We start from the raw sequence: 18,177 nt of genomic DNA on the forward strand, positions 1-18,177 counted from the left end.
CACATTTTGTCTTAAAATTTTAAAGACGCTCACTGTGCATCACATGAAGACTGGATGGTAATAAATAGCTGCTGGCATTTTTTTTTAAAGGACCTACACTATGACTGTCAGTTTATTCTACTTTTTGCCATTTGGAGGGGGACTCATGAAAGAAACTGGATCTTTGCCAAAATATTCCTTCCTGTTAGCTTTTTTGTGTTATTTCCAAATTGTGTAAGATATTTCTGTCATCTTGCATCTACCTAATATTTCAGAGGAAAGTCTGGAAAAACCTTCCAAGCATCAAATGCTTCTGAATCTAAATCAAGACACAAAGCTAAACAGATGCCATCAGGATCAAGACAATCTTAATTTTACTGTTCAGAATATCCAGACCTGAAAATGGGGAGCTGAACTAAGTATTCTATACTGTGCTTTATAACAAAAATGTTATAAGATTTTATAAAAATGCCTTACAGCTCAGAAATACAGGTTCCTGGTTATTTTTATTTACTTTTTTATTTTTACCTTGTCAGAACTAAAATATAGGTTACAGAACTATTCTTCCCTAATCAAAATAACAAGAATGTATATAAAATGTAGTCTCAAGTTAAAATAGAAGACTCCCAGAAGTTCAGTTACATAAGACAATTTGCAACAGACATACTTGTATGTTAGATTTGCCTAAAATATAAATAACTACGGCTCTCTCACTGACTGTGCAAGACCTTGTAATGTAGCTCCTTTTTCAAATGCTGCATGCTTTTTCATATCTAGAAAATAGCTGCTATAGCACTTTGTTAGATTATGAAACCGACTACTGTCAGAACTAAAATAAGACCCATCAGTGCTATTCATCTTCATGTTTTAGCTGACAACCGATAATATTTAGAAATACTGTTTTTATCATACTTCAGCATTTTCTAATCTATTTTGACTCAAGTGACCACTCTCCCAGCTGTGAAATCTATGCTGGCTGACACCCTTTCTGCCTCTCAATCACATTAACATGTGCCCATATTGCAAACAGAAATAAAATATTCATTCCTTTTCATGTCACCGCTTTGGCATATCTTGCATACTTCTGTCCTCTCCCACAACCTTCTAATTGCCATAGTAGCGTATCTTAACAGTTTGGGAAACACTATCAAACTCCAACGCAGATTACAAGCAAAATATTCTGCATTGCATGGCAAGCAAGACTGATTTAAAAATAAATTCAAAGTAAAGTACATATATACTTAGTTTCTTTTTACTCACAAGAGGCTCTGCCATGATGATGCGAATCTTGCGTTCAGCCTGAGTAGTAAAGTTAACAAACAAGCTCTTCAGGACGTATTCGCCTGGTTTACTGTCTGGGTCAATGTTGATAGGCAACATGGCTGGAGGTCCTTTTTCTCTCTGTGTACCAGAAACAGGTGGGACGGGTGGCTTGATATATCCGTTACCAACTGGAGAAGCTGAAATGTAGAAAAGGCACATTTACTTGTGGGTAATTCAACATGGTTTAACTTTTCCAGTGGCCCACTATACTGTCAAAGCAAAACTGGAGACTAGGTGATAATCAAAGAAATACACAATACGTAAATACAATTTCCATGGTATAGTTATAGGTAAAACTTACATAATCTAGACTGGAAGAAGAAATCAAAGATGAAATCTTACGTTTGAAAATTGAGTACTCTTTACTATGCACTGCACACTCATCCTCTTTTTTTACATGGTAAGACTTGCTGGCACCTAACTGTTTGAATAACACCCTCATTTCTTATTCTTTATCTTGTAGGCCAGATCTGTAACTCAGTTGTCAAATAACAAGTTTATTCTTTATTGCTATTCAAACTGACCTATCCTTACAAAAGTCAGAGTCTGATCTTTTGACTAAGGTGAGTTGTAAAGGGACTGATTTTCCTCTCATTTATACTGAGGTCAATCAAGAATGACTCCTTTAAAAACAATGCCATTTCACCAGTATAAATCTTATACGAAGAGTCAGACATGAAATGTTTTCCATGGCCAAAAAATGTTCATTATGTATTAGTTCTTCTGAAAGTACCAATCCCTACAGTCCCATCTAGCACTTGTGAGATCACATCTGGAGTACTGTGTCCAGTTTTGGGCTCCCCCATACAAGAATGACATTGCTATGCTGGAGCAAGGCCAAGGGAGGACCATGAAGATGCTCAGGGGCTTACGTGCTTACTACGTGAGTACAGGCTGAGAGTGCTGGACTGGTTCAACCTTAAGAAGAGAAGGCTAAGGGGAGATCTTACTGCAGTCTTGAGCTACCTAATGGGGTATAGCAAAGATAGAGCCAGACTCTTCTTTGAGCACATTGACAGGACGAGAGGCAACAGACACTAATTGGATGCGGGAAATTCCAATTAGATAGATGGAAAAAATTTCCACTGTGAGGTGGCGATCAAACACTGGTACCGGTTGTCCACAGATAGAGTAGAAATTCCACTCTTGGAGATACTCGAAACTTGATTGGGCAAGGCCCTGAGAAACCTTCTCTAGTTGGTGAGCAGAGGTTGGACTAATCATCCTCCAGAGATCCCTTCCAATCTAAATTATCCCATGATTCTGTGAATTCCCCATAACTAATATCAAGATATTATGTACTAGGCTTAGCTCTTCCTACTGTTTTTCTGGTAAACTGAAGAAAAAATAAATTGAAGTACTATGAAACAAAACCTAATTAATTCAAATATTACCATCCTACACATAAAATTTCTGAAACAAAATCCTCAGGCTTAGCTCTTATGGGCAATAAAAGTCATGTCTGGTCTTCAGGCAGGTACTGGTAGCACCCTGTGTTAGCTTTGCCAGAGACTTTAAAAGTAGCATATTAAGTTAACACTGGGAAGACCAGTCACTAGCCACTCTGAATGCAATGTAAGTGTTGTAACAGCTGTCAGCACTGCTGGTGATTGGGACAGAGGTGCTTTAATGCAATACAAACTGTGGAAAATATTGTGAACTAATCTCATTATAGCATTTCCCCATAGCATTGAATTCCAGAGGGTTACATTGTATGTTGCATCCAAGTTGCAAAGAAAGAAAGAAAGAAGAATGAACTATCATGATGGATGCCTTCATCCTTTCCTTTTGAGGAACAGAATTGCAACTACACTGAAAGTAATTGTCAACTATTAATTACGTGAGATTGTTTTACAAATAAATGAGATTTTAGATCTTTCCTGAATATTTTAACACTTCATTGCTGTAAAATACTGAAAAAACTAAATCCCAAACACTACATTATAGTTTGAGAGTATTCATGATGTGGCAGAATCAGACCCCAAATTCATGTGTTGAAAAATTAAAAACATGCATTGGAGAAAAGAGAAGGTATTTTCCTTCAGAAAAATTGAAGTTTAGAGGTCCATTGTATGGCTATAATGCAAGACAGAAATGCTTTTGTTCATGTAGCTATTATTCTTCAAGGTGATTCATAAGGTATGCCATCACTCTTTAGCACAGCAGCACCACTTCTTCCACTCCAATAGGTATTTCCTGCTAGACTTGTTTCCTGCAAAATTTCACTTGATTTTTGAGGGCAAAAGCATAATCACGGAGTTTTGCTGGCATTATGACTCTTTGCATAAAACCAAGTGTATTGAACAGTTTTACATTTATATTATACAAAACTGCTTCTAAAAATACACTGTTGTTCTGAATAATAATCTACTTCAACGTAATGAAAAAAGAGCCACCAGAGAAGAGTGTAAGCGCTACTGCTCTCCTGTCATCACCTAGGCTCTCCTGAAGTTTAAGCATGAAGACAGTGGGATGCAAAGGATCAGATGCAAATTTATATGGACTATCAAATATACTAGGTAATGGAAATTTCTCCACAAATAGCTTTAGGAAGGAGTCAGACAATATTTTCACAATCACTAATATATTTGCCAAATGCGTGGTTTTGACTGGCTCACAACTATCCATGAAATCAGTCTGATCGCCAAGTGCTTAGTTAGGAAAAACGTTTGTTTGTGAGCAGTGAAACCAATTTTCTTAAGGATTTGTGTCCTTTGTGCAGTAAAAGCCCTGCCCTCCCCCTGTCATCATCCCAAGCTCCCCCAGCCGTTCCCAAGCTCCCTCCCCAGCTCTGTGCCCGGGGCCGGGCAGGCAGGCTGCCCGCCAACAAGCCTCTGCCAAGCTAAACACACCCGGGCTGGGCCGCCCGCCTGGCTCTGGCCAGCGCAACCATCCCAGGCTCCCTCCTCAAGGAATCTGTAGGAATCTGATCAAATGCAAACTTGCCTTCTGTTCCTCAGGCAATTTCCTCAGTTGGCTACTAAGTTCAAAATTCACTATGAAGGGACGTGCAGGAGGGATGGAAGGAAGGCAGTATGTGAGATCATGCACACCCCACATCCTTATGAAATTAAGTTTAAGAAACCCTAGTCACACTACCTGGGAGCTGCCACCCTTATCTTCAATCATCGTGGCATTCAGCCAGGATTTTGAGACTGAAATTTAAATCCACATAGTCATTGTTAGTAGGAAGCCTTTTAACAATGATGCCGTTAGGTTTGTGACACAGGCTGATCTAATTTTTTTTTCCAGACATCTAACTGAAAAATCAATTATTTGCATGCTGTAATAGAGAAATGCAATTATTTGTGAGATTTGTCAGTGCACCAAAAATTTTTATTCTAGCTCTTCTCTTAAATATAGGACTGTACAGCCCTTGCCCCAAAGGAAAGTAAAAGGATATCCTGGGAGTTAACATCTATCATTGCTACAGCAATTACAGCAGTTATAGAAATGACTGACATATGACACTGATTTAGTTCAAATTTTTAAAAGATCATTTTGTGGCTGCTAACTCCATATAAGCATCTTCAGTGTGGAGGTTAACATTGCCAACAGCGTGAGGGTTCTGAGTTGATCATGGGTTGGTCATGAACTATTATATACAGGTTTGGCTTTCTAATGCATCTTTTCAGTTCCATTATCTCAAGCATTTGCATATGCTTGATATTTGCATTGCAAAAATCTGGCCCAGTGACTAGACTATCACTGACATTTATACTGATGATGTATGAGCTTTAACAGAATATCGTTCCTTTTTCCTAGACTGGGAGCCCTACAAAGCTCATTTAAAAAACGTTGCCTGAGACATAAAACTGGAAATCAAGGACTCAAAATTTTAAAACCAGCTGCATTAAAGTCATTCATGATTGGTCCCTTTATGCTGATACATTATAATGTGGGCCTTAAAAATAGCAATAAAAAGGATGTGTCCATTTTTGCCATCTATACCAGTGAAATGCTGCCCCATTACATAAAAGGCACAATTTTTTAAGTGAGAAATCACCACATATAGTTTGTATGGGTTTATGCAAAGATAACTGGTGGGGGTGGGATGAAGGGATTATACTCAATATTAAATATTGATTTCATGACAAATTAAGTTTTTACTGTCTGATTTCAAAATAATAATGTCCTACAAAGAGAAGTACCAGAATGGACCACTGAAACATTTAGTTTGAACTCCTAACATACTGTAGGGTACTGGTCACCACACAAGTACTGCAATAAATTAAACCCTTCACCTAGAGAAAAGTAGTAGCTCATTCCCAAGGAGAATGAATGGTGATGCACGTGCAGGAGACCATGGTAACCCTGATGCCTAAGGGCCCTGCAATAGCAGGGAATCTGTAGGTCAGTTTTAGAAAGTTGTATACACATTTAAAGCTCCTATCCTAGGAAAATCTGTAAAAAGGATTAACTGTGCTTGATCAATGAGAAGATGTCTGTACCATTTTGGGGTAAAATTCTGCCTGAGGGCTACTTCTCTCAAACAACCCATTTTCTTGTTTCCAAGATATGTTCCCTATTTTTGTACTGCATCTGCAATAAGCGGTATTTCAAATGATACTCTTTTCCTACAGAATATTTTCATTTAGTTCGGGCTATAACCATAAGATTTTCTCAATGTTATGTATTCTTAGAAAATTAAAAACAAGGAGTAAATATGGAAGTAGCAATGCAATATCACATATGGTTGTCACCATAACCACGTACTATTGCCACGGAAAGGATTACTGAATGAAAATCACTGCTAATTTTTTTCCTGTATTGATCATTTCCCCGATCATAGTTGTAAAAAAGCACAGTAGTTTTAACACACACAGAGTCACTAAGCTGATAATGGGGATGAGTACAAAATTAAATTATCATAAGAGATTCTCTGCTATGATTTACACTACAGGTATTTTTCTGAAAGCTCTGAGATGAAGCAAAACAACAGAACAATCATAATGCACAAGCCAAGAGTCTGTGCTACACTGGATACAACTTCACCCAAACACAGTTACTGAATTTTCAGTATCTTTAAGCAGAAGAAACAGAGATTGCAGTTTTTTAGTTAACTGTGTAAAATATACACTTTAGCAACAATGAACAAACTAATAGCACAAACCAAAACATGTATTTGCAGTATTTTTGTACCTACCGAGCCCCTTTATAAAGCCGATCACACTGGATTTTCTCCAACATGCTACTGTAATATCCATGAGCCTGTGAATACCTGAAATGTTCTACTCCTTCAGTTAGAAAAGTTAGAATCCTTTTCTAACTAAAATTGAAAAGGAAATTAGTTGTTTCATAATCCTGTTTCATACCTCACTATAAATTTTTCAGCATTGAGGCAGACATTTCTTTTAGGTTTTTTCGGTTTGTTTTTTAATAGACAAGTGCTGAAGACCTACAGTGTGTGAGCTAGAGCAGGCCTCTGGATCAGATCAGCCTTTCCATAACCAAAGGGGTAATTTTTAGCTTCAGCATATGATGATGACCACTCACAGAGTGGCTGCATGTCTATATTTATCCACAAGTACATACTATGCTGACAGATTAGCGAAACTACTTCAGGCACTCCAAGAACATGAGACAGGATAATGGAGTTTGACATAAACAAACCATGCATATCAAACACACGTATTATCATACAGTCCAAGCTGAAAGCAATTAGTATAGAAATGCAAAGCACAGGGACAACACAGGATGGGTTTTGTTTTGTAACTAAGGTCTTTTGACCAAAAGTACACACAGTTTAAATTCCTTGAGATACAACCAACGCAGTATCTCATCTTTTCCCATGCCAAGAGTCAGTGAGAAACCACATATCCTTAAGGATAATTATACGTCTGCTGAAATAACTCTTAAGAAAATTTGCTTTGTTTTAAAACTGCAATTATAATATTAAAAAGAAAACACATTATTAAATAAAGCTTGAAGAATTTAATTTACAAGGATATGGTACATGTGCCAAGGTTAACAAAAGGTGGCTTTTTCACCCTTTGAAGGAGAACATTCCCAATTAGTTTGAGCTTGACAGACAAAGAGAAAAAAACTCAAGGAAAACTTTTGCTGAAAGAAACAAACTAAAAGTCTAGCAGATCCATTTTTATCTAGGTGAAAGAAACTGTAAGATTCCCACGGAAAATGTTATTCCAGCATATTAGTAAGATGTGGTAGTAGCATTATTTTAATGTAAGCATTATTTTCATAATTCATTTGCATGTTTCAACAAAAAATAACCATAAAGACATAAAGTTAACCAATTAAAACATAATATTAGTGACTTGCAATATATATGATAGGAAATAACATTTATTTAAAGTACAGGACTTTATGATGAGCAATTCATGCTACTAATGTCTGATCTTTTTGTGTTTCTGATCCTCTCTTAGGAGGATTTACACTCAAAAATGAAAGACCGGGAAGAATTCAGTGTACATCTGAGTCCCATATCCAGACTATTTGGCAAGTAAAAGTGTAAGTTATGGTGGTACCAGTGTTGGCCTTACTCTTCACAGGGAATCACTTTCATGCAATATGAATATTGGCCTACATGTTTTGTTTACTGCTTATTTTACATTTTTTATTAAAAGACTTGATAAACCAGGGAGTAAATATACCCTTTTAAGATACTCCTCCCCTCTTCTCAACTGCATGCTTACTTAAATATAATTTGAACTAACTATTAAAATGAATGTAAGAAAACCTGATTGTATGGCCTGTAGCAATTTCTAAGGTCCATATAAAAGCTGCTGTATGAATCTGCCATAAGAAATAGCATTGCAGACATAGCTTTCCGTCTTTAGCGCTGGAAACCATTTACACTTCCAACTGTAGTGAGGCTGGCGTGCACTCTCCTAGGGATGGAGAGATCTGTAATTACCATTTGCATATGTATGTTCCAGGCAGAGAGTATCAACTGTGGAGCTTTGATACTACATTTAACTGAATGTACTCCTGCAAAGCTTCCTCTATTTTAATAAAAAATGTAAAACAAGCAATAAACAAAACATGTAGGCAAATATTCATATCGCATGAAACTGATTCCCTGTGAAGGCTCATTTGCAGGTGAGGGAATTCTTTGCAGTGAAAAATTCACTCACTGGCAGCAGTATGTAGACTCAGATGGTAGACACAGGCACACACAGACAATAAGAATGTATGAGAGACTCTATATTGCAAAAAGCTCAAACATATTTTCCCTCTTAGCAGAACAAACTTGTCTCCAAAACTACACATAACACAAATCTCAGTGAACTTGTATTTTAAAACTCCAGACTCTGAACACTCTGTCTAAAACTGTTGTTCAAGCAACTACTGGGAGAAGACACTAGGTTGTTCTGTGCAGCTGTCTTGACACAAGAACATGACATAAAACTATCCCAACTCATTCTGTCTTTCAAAAGCCTATTTAATCCAAATACAGGGTTCTTCAGGAAGACTTACTTTGGTTGACCAATTAGATAGATGGTCTGCAATGTAACAAAGATAAAACCCAACAATTCCATGCAAAACAAAAGTCTGGGCATAGCATGTAAATCCCTATGCCAGAAGAAATACTATCTAGTCTAGAAGATAAAATGGAAGAGGTCGTGAGGTCAGTGAGGAAAAGTATGAAAGAAGTTCAAGATTCTAGAGCAAAAATGGCTCATTCTGAAAACAAGTCTGAAGGCAATAACAGATTTGGGATGATTTCAAAAAAGGTGGTGAGAGATGGCCTAAGCTTTTCCAAATGGAAATTCTCAAACTACTTGATTATACTGAAACACTAAGGGAGAAAAGGCTAATTTATAAATTCCAGATTCTTCCATTTCTTTAGAGAGACATGCCTCGGGAGAGTCATTTGTGTAAAATGGCATGGGGGAAGAGAAAGGAAGGAGGTATTTTCAGTGATAAAGGCATTCCAAGATTTCATCACAGATTTAACTGAGATAAGACCAACATTTTAAATTATTTCTGTGCGAAGACTTAGTAAAAAATGCTGTTGCCAGGTTTAGATATATTTATTTCACTCTTTTCAGAATACTTGTTGAACTAGAGAAGACAGTTCCAACCCCTGTAGACTTGGTTGGTCAATCCTTCTCCAAACTTTCTATTCCTTTTACCACAACAAGAGAGTGTAAATTCTATGTAAATACAAGGAACAGCAAAGCCAGAAAACAGGAAATGAATTAGTGCGTCCACTAAGAAGTGCCAGGGTTGCCGATAAAGTGTAAGCTTTGGCCAACCCAATTACTCTAGCTGAGAAAAAGGAGGCTTGAACTTCATGTGTGTGTGTGCATGTGCACACGCATTACATTCTTCAATTTATTTTCAGTATCTTCAGGGATGTTACAAAACAGCAGGCCTAAAACAGACCATATGATATCCTCAGTGAGACTGAACATTTCAGGGATTACGGCTAACTCCTTGTCGTAAATCCATTCTGCGCTCCCCTGAATCCAGGGGTGGACAATGATTTGCAGAATAGAGCCTCAGAACAAGTCCCAGATGTGGTAATTTCTTAACAATCAGATCCAGCCCTCTGCAGGATAGAAACAAAATGCAGCATCCATGAAAATAAGTATATGGTCACTAAGTAGGCCTGAGGGATGCTGAAATACCACTTGTGGGTGATGCTCTTCTCTGCACATCTACAAAGCTCAAATGCTCATTCCACTCAGAGATGCTTATGAAGCAGCCATCTTCTGAGATAAACCCCATTAGGAAATAAACAGTTTAATACAGATATCTTTGCCCGAGCTCAGGGAAACATTAGAACAGTCCTTAAACACATTGACAGGTCTTATTTGAGATGGATGCATGTGGTGAAGTGCCTGCTAGCTTTGAAGCTAAGGATCTTGCTCAGCTGGTACCTTGGAAAGGTTAAAACTGTTGGTTTGGCTTTATTAGCCACTAGCAACCTTCTGGCCCTCACATCCCAGCTGCTGGCAGGTAGATGTTAAGCTTTGTAATCCTCAGATGTGCACTGCTATTCTGTGCAGGAGAAGGGTAATTGATAAGAGACCCCGTAGAGGAAAGCAGTGGGTGAAACACATTTTCTCCTCTTGCAAGAGACTGTGTGTCCATACGCAGGGGATTCAAGAATGACGACTGCCAAAACAAACAAACAAACAAACAGGAAATCCTGTCATATAGGTCCATCCACTTTCTAAAGTCCTTTTCACTGACTTGGCAAAGCTCCTAGTAACTATGATCCTGTAAGATGTAGATTTTCCCTCTCTCTTTCTCCTAAGCTGCAGGTCAGGAGTTGAGCAACTTAACAACGTTCCCTAGGTTCTTATCTCAGATCCCTGCAAGAAATCTGAGTGAGGCAGGAAAGCAGTTCTCCATCCTGCCCATTCTCTTTGCTCACCATTTATTTTTCTGTTCCTCTTCCTCTAGATCATTATTTTCTTGTTTACATATACCACTGTGCTGAAGATACGTGGGAATCTAGGCATGTAACATAAAGATTTTTAGCTGTGCCGGTTTTAGAATTTGCTTGGTTTATTATAAGATTAAAGACTGAAAAAGCTAAATGACATGGGAAATCTTGTGGACAATTCCAAAACAGTTTTCAATTGCCACTTGAGTGCTCCATTTGGGGGTGACTTATCACTAAAGGAAAATTTTCTGTTGCTTCTGGTGGGATCGAAATTAAACATAAATACTTCTCAGTTTCTGTGTTTTATATGGTAATGACATGCTGCCTCGTTGAAGGCTGACTTGAGATTAACAATATACTTTGAAAATCTTGGTATCTTTTCTAGAGTACTTCAAAAGTTTTGTTATCTTTGCTAGTTATTCCAAAAGTAAAAACTCCAAATAAGGGTGGAAAGATATATTCAGATCATAATTTTCAGATTAGTAGATTAATTGATTTTTAAAAAATTAAAACAAAGAAAAGGTTTATTTCTGAAACTATGCCAGAAATTCTTTGGGCTCATATAGAGCTTAAAATACATTTGATTTTAAATAAAGATGTTCATACTCCTCTTTTCTACTTTTTAATGTACTAGGGAGAAAAGCTAGCCTCCACTATTTATTGGGTCAGAAAATAGCTTCCTATAAGATTTTTAGACAGATGTTTTGTTGGGTTTGCTTTCCTTTTCAGAGACAGGGAGATGAAGATATTCCCGTTGTTTTGTGGTTGATGGGTGTTAGCAGAAGAATTATTTTTAGGGAACTTGGAAAAGTGCCGAGGAAGCATAAGGCTAAAAAAAGTCCAAAAGAGAAGGAATAGCTACTTCCAAAAGAGGGACCAGCAAACAGGAAGGATGTGACCTGCATCTACCCTACACATTTTCTCTGGGAGAGAGTATACTTTTCCTTTTCTCTTTAAATGATTTACAATAAAACTGTCAGAGTCTGGATAATATGGAATTTTAAAAATATAATTAAACTGTTCATTTTTTACTACAGAAAGACATTAAATGCTTGCATCTGAGTCCTATTCCAATTTCAATAGGTACCTCAGGTGTCAGAACCGGAACCTTCCCTGAATTTTTGTTGTCTCTTTGTCCATACTTGCTCTTCCAAACCACTGACAAATGTTAGTTCATGCTGTTAAAAACTCTTGTGTTTTGCTGGAATGAAAACAGCGCATCAGTTATGCATGACGTGGCTTCTGTGCAATGTACACATATGAATGAAAACCTGAGCATGCTGTAATGCACTTATGCAAACATAAGTGGTATTTTATTACTGATGCACAAAAAGAAACAGGCTGTAGCTCATTTCCCTTTGAAATTGCATGGTCTGAACAGTCCTACTGACCTAACACTATTCAATGGCTCATCATTGATTTCCTAAAGAGTTTTGCTTATTTCATGCCATAATACATATGACGTCATGTTTAGTTATGTTTCAAAGGGTAGCACTAGGTTGAAGAAAAATCTTTAAAACTGTAGTTGCTTCCCTGACCTCATCTTCTGATGCACCTGATCTACTCTATGGCTGCCTTTTAGGGAAGGGTTCAAATTTAGCCACGTACAAGCCAAATACCAAATTTAATCTAGCCATCTAGGCTCCAAGTAGAGGAAATGAAGAGAGACTGCCATTTCTAGGTGATTCATCATATTCCTCTTAGATTCTTAACTTAAGACAGAATAAATCACTTTCTAGAGGTGCCTATCACTTGTCAGTGATTACTGAAGGAGAACTGACAACAAAGATATGCATCCAAGGTTATAAGAGATGACTCTCACTCTTAAGTTTGTAAACTCTTCAAGAGCATCTTGTACAGATTGAACTGCATTGTGGTGCACTTCAGCTGCTGCTGGCTAGGATTCACACCCTTGCTCATGTGGGTGGAAAATGGCACAATACCAGGAGTAAACCAAGCCACAAGCTGGCACTGTGAACTGGCAAGCTAAACCTTCACAAACCAAGAAGACTTTTACAAAATTCTGTGAAGCTTTCTGTGATGAAACCACAGGAGAGATTTCTGTGAATAAAGACTAACATGCGAATAAGTCAGACATCCATTCATGTTTCCCTCTGCAGTGGAGCATACAAAGTAACATCTATACAAAGAAAAAATTTTGAGAGAAAAAATTTTGCAGCCAAAATCTGGATTAATAATTATCATTATCAATCCCCTACTCTATGTCTGATTGAATCATTATTGTCATTACTTAATACTGGCTGCAGCAGCACACTCACAACATTGTCTATCTTCTATATTAAATTAAACGCTACTTGGCCTCTTTGCTTACAGACAATCCAACACACGATGTGTTATCTTTTATCAGCCACACACCATTATGATGCTGTAGTGTCTGATAACCCTTTATTAACATTACATTAACAACTCTTTCTTTGAAAGAGGACTTCACTTGTTTCTTAGCCACAGTCCTAAAGGCAAATGTAAATGTTTGCTGCTTTGCTAGACTCAGACTCCAGGACATAAATATTTCTTGTGGTGACTCTGAAATAGAAAACCAGCAAGAACAAGATAATGACTTTTTACCATCCACATGAGCTCAGTGAAGGTTTTTGAAAGTTTGGCTTGAGTACAGCTGCCTACTGAAAAACTTTCACTTGAACAGATGAATGAAGCACATGGAATTTAGCTACTGTCCGAGGGACCTTCTGCATGACCAGACAGTTGCAAATACCAAACACAACATGGACAGGACATTGCTCTCATGCTGGTCAGTGAGCCATGACTGAAAACTCCTTCCATGAAATGAAATGTCTAAATGTTTTGGAATAAGTGACTGCCAGAAATACGTTATTAAATTTGGAGAGGAACAGGCACCTATAGAGATGAACTCTGCATCAGTTAGTTATGCAAACAAAGAAAGAATCCTAAGTTTAACATTGGATTTTCCAAATAAACAGTTTAAACACTGAGAAAACAGAGTAATTCCTTAGAAAAACTGAATAGCCTAATTACATCTGAAAATAATAAAAAGATTCCTTTTATGGGATATTCGAAGGGAAATTCAGTATTCCTGAGGGCTGGGACAAAACTAATGTTGTACCAGGTTTTCTTAAAATGTCAGCAAGGACAATCCATGCAACCACAACACAGCCATCCATGAATGGCTGCATTTGATTAATAAAGAACCAAAGTATAATAATACAACACCATAAGCATAGGTTTACGGAAAGTAGACCTTATTAAACTAACTATCTTTTTACAAGCTTATAAATTTGGTTAGCAAGGTTAAAAGTGTAGTCTTATATTTCTGTTTGGCAATTGGATTGGTATCTTACCAAACTGTAAAATAAAAACCAAAAAAATCAATGTTCACAACAAAAATAGGTTAAAAGCTATATATACAAAAACAGATACTTCTCAACATGGGTTAAGGGAGAATCACACCTTAATGAAAGTACTTCTAGTGGAGATACAGAGACCACTTGTTGGTCCTGTACTATTTATCCTTACTGTTAATGACATAAAAGAAAAACATAAACATTTCTATAAAGTTTACAGGCAAAACACAAATTCAGAGTGGTAGACAGGAAAAATAGTAAAAAGGTCCTTCTACTTTGAATAGCGTTTTGAAAACTAAATGCAAGCAAAGAATATATGAGATATTAATTCTAACCTATGGAGAATTGCATAGCCAGAGACAAAGAACGAATGCCACACAGACAGAATAAGGCTTTCTATTCCTGGGAAGCACCGATTATGAAAAAAGGCCTGAGACCAGGATGACTAATGTGCCGAAAACAGGCTGCTATTCTTGTGACCTGAAGAGCCATGGAGAGCCTTTTCAAGCAGGATAAACAAAAGCAAAAGCAGGAAAGCTCTACTGCTTCACTGCCAGTGTCTCTGCAAACATTGCTGGATGCTAAGTCCTGTTCTGGTGTCTGCAAATTGAGAAAGATGCTGATGAACTAGAGGACATTCAGGAAGGGCAACTATAACTAATGACTGGAAAACTTGCCTTAAAGCTGAGTTTTGTTTGACCATGAGAAAGTTACACAGTCATTTAATCATATCCTCTAATGGCCGGAATTTGCACCTATTGCACCTACAATGGCATCTATTTGCAAAGCATATTTACATGGAATCACTCAACCCAAAATGCCTTTTTAGACAACACAAGCACTCAGGCACTTCCAAGGTGTGATTCATTACCTCCTAATAAACACGTCTAAAGCAGCTCATCTGAACTCTACCCTGAAAGTGTGTATTTCTCTCCACTGGCTATCAGGAAAGCCAGGCTTGACTATGTCAGTTGTCATATAAACACCGAGGATGCCTGAAAGTTAGGAGAGATGACTTCCATGCCTGCTAAGCATGAATATGAGGAACAGAAATTTGCTAACAGAGAGCTCTTCGTTCAGTAACATCCTATGTCTGGAATTTTAGACTAGACAAATGCATTAAAGAAGTTAAACACAAAGGGAAGGAAATTAACTGCCAGAACGCTATTAAGGCTGGTGCTGATTCTTCCATTAGTGGAAATTTTAAATTAGGATTTTTTTTTTAAGATGTGCTTTAGCTCAAACAGAAATTAATTCAGAGAAGCTATAAAGCCTGCTGTATAAGGAGAACAGATTATATGACACAATGGTTTTTCTGGTTGTATAATTTATGACTTGTCAAATACATTAGTAGAAAACATATTGCTGAGAACAATCTTTCGTTAGTAAAAGTACGATACAAATGTTCTAAGAAGGATTCTTCTATCTCTAATCTTGGTAATATCAAGAAGCACAAGTCTGAATGCCTATCATTACTTGATTTCTCTTTGCACGTCCAGGTACAAATATAACTTGTGTGATCAGAGTATCTTTGTGATATATGTAATAATTTCCTGCCATGATACTTTGCTTGTCAAACACGCTTCACCAAAACAGAAGCTGATTTTAAGGGTTGTTTTGTAGAATACACCTCGGGGGAACATGAAAGTGGAGGCAACTTATTGGGATGATTCAATTTTCAGGGAATATTTTAAAGAAAAAGTACATTGCCAGAATAATTTGAAATATGCCTTATAACTAAAAGTGATAACCATACAAAAGAGTGGTTTGCCTTAAGAGAATGTTTGTATAGAAAAGTGAAGCTCTCTGAAGGCGCAGTGATATGCTCCAGGGAAGCCATATTCCACTGTCTGAGTGGATGTCTGAGGAGCACAGAAGAACCATGGCTGAAACGCTATTACTGACAGTATGTTCATATGCATATGAAGGTGGATTGTCCTGAAAATCTGGAAAAGGCTGAAACCACATCTTAGTGCATGTTACAGATCACCAACAAATACCTGGTCATCTGCTACGGAACAAAGCTGAATCAATATAAAGATTCAAGGCCGGTTCCTTGTATAGTAGCACAATCTGAAATAAAATTCAGTTTCATAGTTGAGTGTATAAGAAAGGTTGTGGTAATGCTGTATGCATTACAGAACTATGTATTCCACCTATTGAACATAATTTTCTTCATTCTTCTATTGTGGCACCTAAGAAGTTCACCAAATCCAGTAAATTGTCCTGCCTCTGTCCCAAAGGGAACTTTATAACCCAAGGTTGAGGCTCCAAGGGGGTAGGAGAGCTCAGAAGAGAAACACGTTTCTAGCATTAAGCAAATAGGCCAGAATTGTTCTGTTAAAAAACCCTGACTCTCACTGTAGAAAGAAATTAAAACCAGAACAATACTGACCTAAAAATGCATGAATGTTTTTGTAAATAGATATGGGATCAAAAAGATAATTCAGAGAAAAGAGGGTAGGCAATGTTTGGCAACGCTGTTCCATAAACTGATCTTACCATAAATTGTATTAGTTACAAGCATCAGCTGTTGTTATGGGACATCACTTCACATCAAACACAATGACAAGCTATATTAGCATAATGGGTTATTATTCCCAGATCTGTGTGATCAGTACTCCATGGCAACCCAATGATAATGAACAGCTTTGTCAGTAAGAAAGCATGTACAAAACTATAGAAGCATGAACCTCAAGTACCTGAAATGGTATATAATGCTGTTAATAAATTAAGAATTTAAACACCAGCATTGACATTTCTTTCCATACATACACAGAAAGGGGCACTAAAATTTTCAGTACATTCTCAGCTGAGCATTGCCATCGTGAGGACTTGGCATTTCCCAAGACACTTTCACTCAGGGCTCAAGTCAGTTGAAAAGTTGGGTGCTTAAACCTGGCCTGTGGAACAGAAACCAGAAAACTGACTCAAATGATCAGGTTCCCAGTGAGTCAGGCAGCGACTCAGAACAGGCAACAGCCAACTTGGCCGCAACACCACCTGAGATGCATCCCCACATAGACCTCACATTGTTGGGCCACTTCAGATGTACAAAGCAGAGCTGAGAAGCAGCTCCTCTCCTTTTCAATTTGGCTGTAACTGCTTTTTATGTAACAGCTTAACAGCTAGAGAACTCACCTAGAACATGGTAGCTTCAGGTTAAATGTTTAATTAAACCTCAGGGTTTTGAACTCTCATCTCCCACCTTCTGGAGAGCACCCTCGTTTTCTGGCTTACCAGCCAGAACAGTAAGGATTACCTATGTCCCGCTTGTTCGAGGTTCGTCAAATTTGAAGAAAGAATTCAATGGGCTTTGAATCAGAGATGAAATATAACAGCAAGCATGGCTCTAGCTCAGTAGTTCCCACTGAGTTAATTAATGAGTGACAATTACTAAAAATTATGGGACAGATTAAATTATAATAAAAAGCAACATTAAACAATGAAGGTATTTGGGCAAGGGAATGCCTACGTTGGTAAATTACCTCTTGTTCTTATCACTGTGTGTTAGATACACTTCACGAATACCTCCAAATCAGATCCTTCAGGTATTTCTACCTGTTTTCTGCCTGAGTCTGAGTCATTCTAAATAATTTGTGTCCTATTCATCTTCATCCTAGGCTTCTTTTTGAATCCCAGTTTATTGTCCCACAAAGCAGAGCAACAGGAAGGCAAGAATCAGCCTCCAAAGCAAGAATTGTTCCAGATGCCCCTCTCTTCCTAGTAAAGACATCTCTCGTTTGGCATGATATGCCCTTGGGATATCAAATGCAACTAAGTAATAGCTACACAAAAAACATATAGGAACTTTTAAATGCTATAAAACAGACATTATGCTTTTTATGTGCCAAATCCAGACCAACCAGGACCAAGATACTAATCCAGAATAAATCAGTCTTTGACATGAGATAAAAAGATGCCACTGTGATTACCAATAAAATGAGTGTCCACTTACACTGATTTATTTTCTTCTACTTCATTCTAACCAACAGTAAAAGCTGCATTTATAACAGTAATATTTGTTGCATATAATTTTCTTAACATCTTTAAATAAGATAAATGAAAATGTTAAAGGATTACAGTTAATCAGATTATTTTAAAGACGCTGGGTACATTAGATACAACCCTCACATATACTACGCATTTAACCAAAACCACAGGGATGGATGC

The 18,177-nt window shown here is 37.5% G+C and overlaps 1 protein-coding gene across 6 annotated transcripts in view; it reads right to left on the minus strand.

Moving 5' to 3' along the window:
* FRY (FRY microtubule binding protein) overlaps nt 1–18,177 on the minus strand; it is a 207,821-nt gene that overhangs the window by 146,013 nt on the left and 43,631 nt on the right. For all 6 annotated transcript variants that reach the window (XM_075490798.1, XM_075490797.1, XM_075490796.1 and 3 more), the window contains one exon: nt 1,240–1,439. In XM_075490798.1, the coding sequence (XP_075346913.1) occupies nt 1,240–1,439 (200 nt within the window). The remainder of the gene's footprint in view (nt 1–1,239; nt 1,440–18,177) is intronic.

The sequence above is a fragment of the Mycteria americana genome, chromosome 1, assembly GCF_035582795.1.
Source record: "Mycteria americana isolate JAX WOST 10 ecotype Jacksonville Zoo and Gardens chromosome 1, USCA_MyAme_1.0, whole genome shotgun sequence".
NCBI classification, from domain to species: Eukaryota; Metazoa; Chordata; class Aves; order Ciconiiformes; family Ciconiidae; genus Mycteria; species Mycteria americana.